Source organism: Otolemur garnettii, unplaced genomic scaffold, assembly GCF_000181295.1.
Source record: "Otolemur garnettii isolate 467f Iridium unplaced genomic scaffold, OtoGar3 scaffold00077, whole genome shotgun sequence".
Classification (NCBI taxonomy): Eukaryota; Metazoa; Chordata; class Mammalia; order Primates; family Galagidae; genus Otolemur; species Otolemur garnettii.
The window spans coordinates 155036-164747 of record NW_003852472.1 but is presented as its reverse complement, the minus strand read 5'-3'; the positions used below and the strand labels follow the sequence as shown (position 1 = coordinate 164747).

The 9712-nt window shown below is 55.9% G+C and overlaps 2 protein-coding genes across 2 annotated transcripts in view; one reads left to right on the top strand and one right to left on the bottom strand.

The window, feature by feature from the left end:
• Positions 1 to 1261, bottom strand: part of ZNHIT1 (zinc finger HIT-type containing 1) — an 8415-nt gene extending 7154 nt beyond the window's left edge. The window contains exon 1 of the mRNA XM_012807876.2: positions 1178 to 1261. Coding sequence (XP_012663330.1) covers positions 1178 to 1199 — 22 coding nt within the window. The 5' untranslated portion in view covers positions 1200 to 1261. The remainder of the gene's footprint in view (positions 1 to 1177) is intronic.
• A 578-nt stretch (positions 1262 to 1839) lies between these two features.
• Positions 1840 to 9350, top strand: PLOD3 (procollagen-lysine,2-oxoglutarate 5-dioxygenase 3). Its single transcript, XM_003794167.2, has 19 exons — positions 1840 to 2294; positions 2848 to 2939; positions 3132 to 3268; positions 3381 to 3544; positions 3683 to 3795; positions 3958 to 4021; positions 4542 to 4639; positions 4845 to 4946; positions 5074 to 5199; positions 5344 to 5465; positions 5707 to 5811; positions 5899 to 6024; positions 6287 to 6428; positions 6537 to 6650; positions 6800 to 6868; positions 7298 to 7402; positions 8033 to 8179; positions 8475 to 8600; positions 8891 to 9350. The coding sequence occupies exons 1-19, from the start codon at positions 2168 to 2170 to the stop codon at positions 9044 to 9046; spliced, it is 2235 nt and encodes a 744-aa protein (XP_003794215.1). The 5' UTR covers positions 1840 to 2167; the 3' UTR covers positions 9047 to 9350.
• The last annotated feature ends 362 nt before the right edge of the window (positions 9351 to 9712 follow it).

Here is a 9712-nt window from a genome sequence, read left to right as displayed (position 1 = left end):
GAGTTGGAGGTTGCTGTGAGCTGTAATGCCATGGCACTCTACCCAGGGGGACAGCTTGAGGCTCTGTCTCAAAAAAAAAAAAAAAAAAAGTAGACTAATTAAGATTCAATAAAGGTATGCTTCCTCATGCCTGTAATCCCAGCACTGTAAGAGGCAGAGGTGGGAGGATTGCTTGAAGCCAGAAGTTCCAGACCATCTTGGGCAAAATAGCAAGATCCTGTCTCTTGACAAAAAAATTAAGTATATAAATGAAAAGCTCTCCAGGTGATTCACATATACAACCAAGGCTGAAAACTGTAGTCCTAATTTATCCAAAGTGAGCCCAATTCCACTATTATTCTTCCTACACAGGCTGCTCCTCACCCCAATTTAAAACTCCTCAGTTGCACTAGCCACATTTCAAGTGCTCAACAACTACATGTGGCTAATATCCCATTACTGAGCAGCACAGATTAAGATCATTTCCATCATCCAGAAAGTCCTACTGGCCAGAGTTGTTCTAGTCCCTCCAATCTGTTCTCTGCACTAAAGTCAGAACTGCCATAGTGAAACAAATTTGTTTTGGTCACTCCTTTGCCTTAAAAGCCTTTGACGGCTCTTCAGTGCCTCTCCATAAAACTCTTCTGCAGTATATATAACGCCTTTCAAAATGTCCCAGTCCTCTGGCGTTTCTGTTTCTCCACAAGCTTCTAACTGTGAACCTGGCTTCCTAAGCGACTTGCTTTTTCCTTTTTGCCTTTGCAGCTGCGGTTCCGCTGCTGAAGCATCGTTCCTGCACACGTACCAAGCGAAATTGTAACTCAACTTTCAATTAATGCGCTTTTGTTTTTTTTCCTTCCTGAGCCTTGCCAGTCCCCTCATTCCCAGAAGTTAGGCTGGGTACCACTCCTCCCTGAGCCCAGGTGAAGTGCCGCCTCCCTATGCCATAGCGCTTATCATTCTATAATGCAGTGGCAGGTCAGCGAGATTGTCTCCTCCCCGACCCCGCCACAGTGCAGCCCCAGATCTTTCTCTTCTTCATCCCCTGGCCCGGCTTGGAGCAGGCATTTGGAGGCTGCCCCAATGCCAGAACCCTAGGGTTGGGTAAGGGATCTGAGACGAATAACTAGGAAGGTGATTCTGAGCCTGGCTTAGACCTGGGAGAAGGACCGAAGCAAATCGCTGGGGGTTCACATACCCGAAGTTTTCTTCTCCACCATTTGGACAACACAGCTGCCGGAAATGGCTATTGCGCAAGCGTATTAAAACCAAAGGCTTTGGACTTCCGGCGGCATGTACTTCTGCTCACGCGCAGAACGACAATGACTCCCGCCCACCTCTTGCTTGGACACCTTGGGCGCTGTTCCCTTGGAGATAAGAACGCTTTCCGCCATGTTTTGTAAGGGCAAAACTGCTTCCGGCCTCAATGAGGTTGTGTAAATTTTGTGAGCGTCGGGAAATGGATCACTTTAAAGAAGTGGTGCCGAGAGTCTAGCAAAAAACGTTATTTTCCTTTGATCCTTCTGTAGATGCCATCATCACAAAGGCAGCTCCTGGAACTTCTCCTGGGGCAGTAGAAGTGGTGGGCCGGACTGTTAAAGAAAGTGGCAGGCTTCAGTGGGCAATCCGAAAGGTCCTTGGTGACCCTCTACAGAAAACTCAGCCCCCAGCTCCCCGGGCCGCAGAGTCCGTAGCCTTCTGCCGCCCCTGCTCCTCCATTTGTCCCAGCTCCGCGCGCCCCTGGCGCCTCGCTCTCTCCGTTTTCCTCCAGGCTGTGCCGGGCCGGGCTGTGGCAAGGACCCGCCTCCGCGTGCCGCCAGATCCTCCTCAAGGGGTCACTTCCCTTCTATGGGTTTCAGTTTCCACATGTGTCAGGTGGGCAGACGGCCTGGCTGGCTGGAACCTAAGTCCTGGTCTCCCACTAGCCGGCCTGAGCCCCCGCCCTCCCCCACCCCAAGCCGGGCGCCCAGGACAATCCTCTCCTTGTCCGCAGCGCCAGCATCTCGAGTTTTCTGTAGCCTCCGGATACGCCTTTTTTCCAGGGCGGAGCCCGGGCCCTGTTCCTCCTCGCAGCGGGCCGTACAGCAGCCGGGGTTCCCCTTCCCCAGAGCCCCTCTCCCGAGTTGGGCTCAAGACGCACAGCCGAGCCCCGTGCGAACCTGTGTGCGGTTCCGGCCCGCTACCCGCCATGGCCGGGTCGGGCCCGGGTCCCCGCCTCCTGCTGCTGCTGCTGCTGCTACTACTGCTTCTGCCGTCGCCGTCTCCTGCCGCCTCAGCGTCTGACCGGCCACGAAGGAGCAACCCGGTCAACCCAGGTGAGAACCCGGGGAGGGTCGGACGGGCTGAGTGGGCGCCGGGCTGCCGTGTCTGTCAACTTGGCCCGAGAGGTGGTTGGGGGCTCCAAGGGGTGGCCGGTCTCTGTCTTGGCCCACGTGCTCCTTGGGACTGAATCTCGCGGCCTCTCTCCCACTCCCCACCTGAACTGGGACTTCCCGCCTTCCCATGAGAACTGACCCCAGATCCCCGCGTGTCACTCCCACTTCGCTCTCACTGGAGTTGAAGTGACCCTGGGAGAGGGAGGGTTTAAGAGGGAATAAGAAAGAGGAGGATGAGGCAAGAGAATCGCTTAAGCCCAGGAGTTTGCTGGGAGCTGTGACGCCACCGCACTCTGCCCAGGGTGACAGCTTGAGACTGGAAAGAAAAGGAAAGAAAAAAAGAAAGAAAAAGAGAGAGAGAGAAATAAAGAAGAGAAAAGACCAGAGCAGTAGAGTCAGAGGGAGGTGGAGGGGGCCTACGGAGAGTGAGCCACTTTGAGCACGGAGTTGGGGGTGGGGTGGGTCCCAAGCGCCAATTCCTGGCTGATGACAGAGAAGCTGCTGGTGATTACTGTGGCCACAGCTGAGACAGAGGGATACCGGCGTTTCCTGCAGTCGGCTGAGTTCTTCAACTACAGTGTGCGGGTGAGGAGGAGGAAAACCCTCAGGGCCCCTGGGAAGGTGGTCCCAGCAGGCAGGGTGGGCTGATGGCTGGGTTCCCCCCACCCCCCGGCCCCCTCCCCCACCACCGTGAGCCTAGTTGGGAGCCAGTCCTCCACCACCACTTCAATATTAGCTGGCTGAGCTCTTCCTTGTCACAGAGGGTTTTTCCCACAGACCCTGGGCCTGGGAGAGGAGTGGCGAGGGGGTGATGTGGCCCGAACTGTTGGTGGAGGACAGAAAGTCAGGTGGCTAAAGAGAGAAATGGAGAAATATGCAGACCAGGAGGATATGGTCATCATGTTTGTGGACAGGTAAAGGGGCTGGGACTGGGGAGAAAGGAGAGGGAACATGAGGAAGGGTAAGGAGGATAATGATACTGAGGTTACTAGTGGCCTCCTGCTCATTCTCTCCTTCTGTGCCCAGCTACGATGTGATTCTGGCTGGCAGCCCCTCAGAGCTGCTGAAGAAGTTTGTCCAGAGTGGCAGCCGCCTGCTCTTCTCTGCAGAGGGCTTCTGCTGGCCCCAGTGGGGACTAGCGGAACAGTACCCTGAGGTGGGCACTGGGAAGCGCTTCCTCAACTCTGGTGGTGAGTGGCAGAGTGCCCAGGTAGAGGGGCCAGGAGTGGTGAGGCATGGAGTGTTCCACATGCCTGATCTAAAGAGGGCCTGAGACAGGGCTGCAGGACCCTGGAAGTCTTGGAGTCAACACCTCTCCTTCCTACCAGGATTCATTGGCTTTGCCCCCACCATCCACCACATCGTCCGCCAATGGAAGTACAAGGACGACGATGATGACCAACTGTTCTACACACGACTCTACCTGGACCCAGGACTGAGGGTGAGGAGGAGCAGAGGAGTGGCGGCACCCTGGAGCTCTGTGGGAGTGGAGACCTCAGGCTGGATGGGAGAGGAGGAGTAAAGATGTAAAGGGAAAAGAGCGAGAGATGATATCCTCCCACCTCCCTTCAATGAACTGTCCATGTCATCTCACCCAATGCAGGAGAAACTCAGTCTTAATCTGGATCATAAATCCCGGATTTTTCAGAACCTCAATGGGGCTTTAGGTGAGGAAGAAGGCCATGAGAGGTAGAGGACAACAGGGTCCTGAACCGGGAGGGGCCCCTCGGGGGGGACTTGTCTGGCTATAGGTCACCTTTATGTTAATGTCATCAAACAGCCAATGGCTGTGTATGTGAGCTGCGCTGTGCTAATAATACCAACAACCATACCAGCAAAAGCATATCCAGCACTAGCTGAGCACATGCTGGCAAGGGCACCAGGCTGGGGGCTTTACTTCTGTGACAGAGTTTAACATAGCAACAGTCCCTTTTGTTCACCTGTACAAAAGAGGAAGCTGACTCCCTGAGGGGGTAGTGACTTGCCCCAGGTCACAGGTAGTAACTGGTCACAGCTTCACCCTGTAATAGGTGAAGCTATCAGGGCTTCTGCCATCATGGAGCCCAAGTCTAGGATGACACAGGCATTCCTTTATCCCTTGGAGAAATTGAGACCCATATTTAGAAGAACTTGTTGCTTGACAGCTCCCAGAGAAAGGAAGTCTAAATCCTGGCCTTTCTTCCCCAGATGAAATAGTTTTAAAGTTTGATCGGAATCACGTGCGAATCCGGAACGTGGCCTACGATACACTCCCTGTTGTGGTCCATGGAAACGGTCCCACTAAGGTGCCCCCAGTGGCCCTTTCCTTTGCCCTGCCCCAACCATTAGATACCTATAACCCTTCTGAAAAGTCAGCCCTCCTCAGCCCCCACAGCAGAGGAACTGGGAGAAGCTCCCCCTCCCCCTGCTGCCCTGTCCCCACCTGTCCTCTGACCCCTCACGTCTACCCCAGACTTTTCTGCCTCAGCCGTGCACGTCTCTCCCTAACAGCTCCAGCTGAACTACCTGGGAAACTATGTCCCCAATGGCTGGAGTCCTGAGGGAGGCTGTGGGTTCTGCAGCCGGGACCGGAGGACACTCCCGGGGGGGCAGGTGAGGGGTGTGCTGGTGTGGGGCATGAGGGCACTGGAGGTGGGATATAGGCAGAACACACTGGGCAGGGGTGGGAGGCAAGGGCAGGCCCAGGCCCTCCTCTGAGCCATGTCCTGTTGTCTTCCAGCCTCCCCCCCGGGTGCTTTTGGCTGTGTTTGTGGAACAACCTACACCGTTCTTGCCCCGCTTCCTGCAGCGGCTCCTGCTCCTGGACTATCCACCTGACAGGGTCACCCTTTTCCTACATAACAATGTGAGACACCTGGCAGCCCCTCCCTGTTGACCCTTCTGGGGGACCCTTCCCCTATCGCCACCCCAAACTCCTTCCCTTCACCTTTGCCTCCCCACCCCCACTCAGTGCCATCTTTCCTGTCCATTCCTCCCCACCCATCTCCAGGAAGTGTTCCATGAGCCCCACATTGCAGATGCTTGGCCACAGCTCCAGGACCACTTCTCAGCTGTGAAGCTGGTGGGGCCAGAGGAGGCCCTGAGTCCAGGCGAGGCCAGGGATATGGCCATGTGAGCAAGCACTGGGCAAGGAGGGAGTCTGCCACCTACTGCATGGCCCTTGCCTCACCTGTCACCCAGCCAGCCTCTCCTGGGCCTCAGTACTTGAACTTTTGCAGTCCCACTCCACTGTCCCCTCCCTTGCTGTCCACCAGCAGAGGACGTGGGGGTGGGGGAATTTCCCCATTCCACAGCCCCTCCCTCTGCCTGCTGCCCATGTCAGCTCCTTTGTCTGTGGGTCTGTCCCCTCTAGGGACAGTTGTCGGCAGGACCCCAAGTGTGAGTTCTACTTCAGCCTGGATGCTGACGCTGTCCTCACCAACAGGCAGACCCTGCGCATTCTCATTGAGGAGAACAGGTCACTTGTCCCCCTCAGCTAGAATACCCCAATGGTTACAGGAATGCTACTCCCCTCTGCGCAGCCCTCATGCCCACCTGTCCACAGGAAGGTGATAGCTCCCATGTTGTCACGCCATGGCAAGCTGTGGTCCAACTTCTGGGGTGCACTGAGCCCAGATGAGTATTATGCGCGTTCGGAGGACTATGTGGAGCTGGTGCAGCGGAAGCGAGTGTGAGTCCTGCCCAGCCGACCAGCCCCCTGCCACCAACCTGGGGCCTGCTCAGACCCCAGCCCCTTTCTCTCAGGGGCGCATATTGGTCACCAGTTGGATGTGCCATATCTTGGTGTGGTTGTGACCAGCCATGCCTTATGGGATGTGAGGGGGGCCTTGAGGCTCAGGGACTGGGATGCCCCAAGGGATGAACTTTCTGGATGAACAGGGCAGAATTTAGGGGGGCTACCCACCTCACCACACTGGTGTTGGTGCCTCCAGGGGTGTGTGGAATGTGCCCTACATATCCCAAGCGTATGTGATCCGTGGGGAAACCCTGCGGAAGGAGCTGCCCCAGAAGGAGGTGTTCTCAGGTAGCGACACTGACCCAGACATGGCCTTCTGTAAGAGCCTGCGGGACAAGGTGAGTAACTGTCAGTTCTGGGGTGCAGTACCTGGGGGCCGGGTGCTGGGAGGCAGCTGGGGGCAGCCCCCTGGCGTTTCCTGCATCACCCCAACCATACCCTTCCAGGGCATCTTCCTCCACCTCAGCAACCAGCATGAATTCGGCCGGCTCCTAGCCACTTCCCGGTATGACACAGACCACCTGCACCCCGACCTCTGGCAAATCTTCGACAACCCCCTTGTAAGTGGGGCCCCTCACTCAAAGCATGCACATTCCCCATCCTCTACTAAGGAAGATGCCAAGTGTAAGGACCTGATACTGCCTGGGGGAGGCGGTGCTCCGGGGCTGAGAGAAGGGGGCACATGTCTGATGTGCTTTGGCCCCTACAGGACTGGAAGGAACAGTATATCCATGAGAACTACAGCCGGGCCCTGGAAGGGAAGGAGATTGTGGAACAGGTGAGCCCACTCAGGCCTCTGCCTGCTCCGTGGTCAGGGCCTCTGCCTTCCCCTCCCCCACTACCTGGATGAGTACTTTGCACAGTGAGCTCCCTAACTTAGGAGATGAAGGTAGGTACTGAGCAGATAGGGCTCCAGCACCCACCCCAACATTAATCAGAGGGTGGTCTCTTATTGTTATGAGTGAAATGACATCTTTAATGAGAGATGCATTGATGTAAAAGAAGTTTAAAAACCACTGTCCCAGCACTCACGGCTCTGGGACTCTCCTGCCCGTGCCATGCCACTGTGGGCCTGGCCCATCCCCAACTGCTCTCATTGCACCTTCCCTCCTTATCCCTATTCTGCCCTGCCTCTGAGTGCTCCTGTCCCCTTCCTCTATTTGGCAGTGTCACCCTAGCCCTTTTCTTCCCATGCTCCTGCCCTCAGCCATGCCCAGACGTGTACTGGTTCCCACTGCTGTCGGACCAAATGTGTGATGAGCTGGTGGAGGAAATGGAGCACTATGGCCAGTGGTCAGGGGGCCGGCATGAGGTGAGGGACCAGGCGGGGAGGGAGCAGGTCCCAGGGAAGGATGGAGATGGCCCAGGAGCATAAGGGTCAGGAGAATGGGACCAGAGAGGGGTACCCAAAAGGGGAGCTGCCCCTGGTGGTATGACTGTAGCCATTCATTCAAGAAGTACTTTAAAGGGTGGTCCCTGTGGCTCAAAGGAGTAGGGTGCCAGCCCCATATACTGGAGGTGGTGGATTCAAACCCAGCCCAAGCCAAAAACTGCAAAAGAAAAAAAAAAAGAAGTACTTGAAAAACTGGGCCACTGCCCTAGACAGCACAATGTACTGATGACATGTGCCAGCCAGGCTGTGCCTTGCTATAAACAGTGGCTGCCTAGCTTCTAAGGCTGTGATGGGCAGCCCAGGTGCTGTAGGAGCCACAGGGGGCCTTTGCCCAGACTTGGGAGGACTGGAGCCTTCACAGGCCAGATGATTTCTTAGCTGAGACTCAAAGGGCCAGTAGCAGTGAGTCAAACTGAGAAGTCGTAGAGAAGACTGTTCCAGGTGGACGGAGCACCAGTGTTAAGGCATTGGGGTAAGAGAAGGAGGGAGTCTAGCTTTCCCTGTGGGGGGCCATACCCGGATGGCTCAGGATTCTGTCACTGGTAACAGGATTCCAGGTTGGCTGGTGGCTATGAGAACGTTCCCACTGTGGACATCCACATGAAACAAGTGGGCTATGAGGACCAGTGGCTGCAGCTGCTGCGGACATACGTGGGGCCCATGACTGAGCACCTGTTCCCAGGCTACCATACGAAGGTGGGCCACCGCTGCCTCCTCTGCCTGCCCCACCCAGTCCTGAGCTGAGGTCTCCACACAGAGCTCTTTCAGTCCTTGAGGTGTTTGGGGCTCCATTGGATCTCCATGGCTTTTGGTCCCCAGACATGAGACACTGCAGAGGGTGGCCCAGGGAGGGAAGCAGCTAAGCTGAGACCCAGTTAACAGCAAAGTCCTTCCATGCAAGGGCCTGTTCCCTAGACAGGGGTGCCATCTCCCCAGAAGACCCCCTGGACCTCATGGTCATCTCTGAAACCTCTTCTCTTATGGCCTCCAGACACGGGCAGTGATGAACTTTGTGGTCCGCTACCGGCCGGATGAACAGCCCGCTCTGCGGCCACACCATGACTCCTCCACCTTTACACTCAATGTTGCCCTCAACCACAAGGGCCTGGACTATGAGGTGGGTCAGCCTCTCCATGCACTTGCTTATCCTCAGGACCTGACATCCCCCCTAGAGCCCTTGAATGCACCCCTCAGCTGCCTCCTTGCCTGTGACCAGGTCTTTTCCCATTTCCCAGTTATTTCGCGAGCGTCCTCTCCTAAATCCCTTCCTCTGGGTTTCCCTTATCTGCTGATACCCTAGCCCTACTTGCCCTTCTCCATCTCTCCGGGCCGATTACCCCACCCCTCTTACCTGACCACTTTCCAGCCCTATGTCTGCTCACTCCATTTGTCTCTTCCTCTTCCCAGGGAGGTGGTTGCCGCTTCCTGCGCTATGACTGCATAATCTCTTCCCCAAGGAAGGGCTGGGGGCTCCTGCACCCTGGCCGCCTCACCCACTACCACGAGGGGCTGCCCACAACCCGCGGTACTCGCTACATCATGGTGTCCTTTGTTGACCCCTGACACTCAACCACTGCCAAACCTTCTCTGCCATTGTGCCTTCTTGGGGGGCTAGACCCAATCCTTGGAGAGCGGGGGGTCTGCCCACCTCCTCACTTCCTGAGTATTATGTTCTCTTTGCCTGGGACTGAATCTGTCACCTTAGTCCCCAGTACATAGCACTCTCAGGAAGCTCTTGGAGCCCCCTGCCCCTCCCCTCAGCTGCCATGAGTTCAGGGAGACAGGGCTTCTGGGGGGTTCCCCGTGTGATAAATTATTAAGTTTCCTCAGTTTCCCCTCCCAATAAAGGAGGATTTTTAACTCTTGAGTCCACTTGGCATCTTTCATCTACCTCTGACCCATCTCCCATCCTGTCACTAGAGTAAAGAGGAGATCCTGAAAGGGGAAAAGAAGGAAAGGAAGAAGCAGGGTGTTAGACACGTGCGGGAACCTCGAAGCTTTCTTCCCCTTTATTTCCTGAGCTGGGGAGATGGTCATGAGAAGGCCCAGACCTTCCCAGGCAGGGCTCAGATGAAAGCTCACCCCATCCTCAGCCAGAAGGCTTCTCACAGGTCCTCTCATCCTTTGATAGTGAAGGGCAGCACAGCCCTGGGCCGGGGTCTGGGACAGGCTAGAGGAGGGAAGGCCCCCAGAAGCATGTTTTCTAATGAGGAGGGACTATCTAGAAAT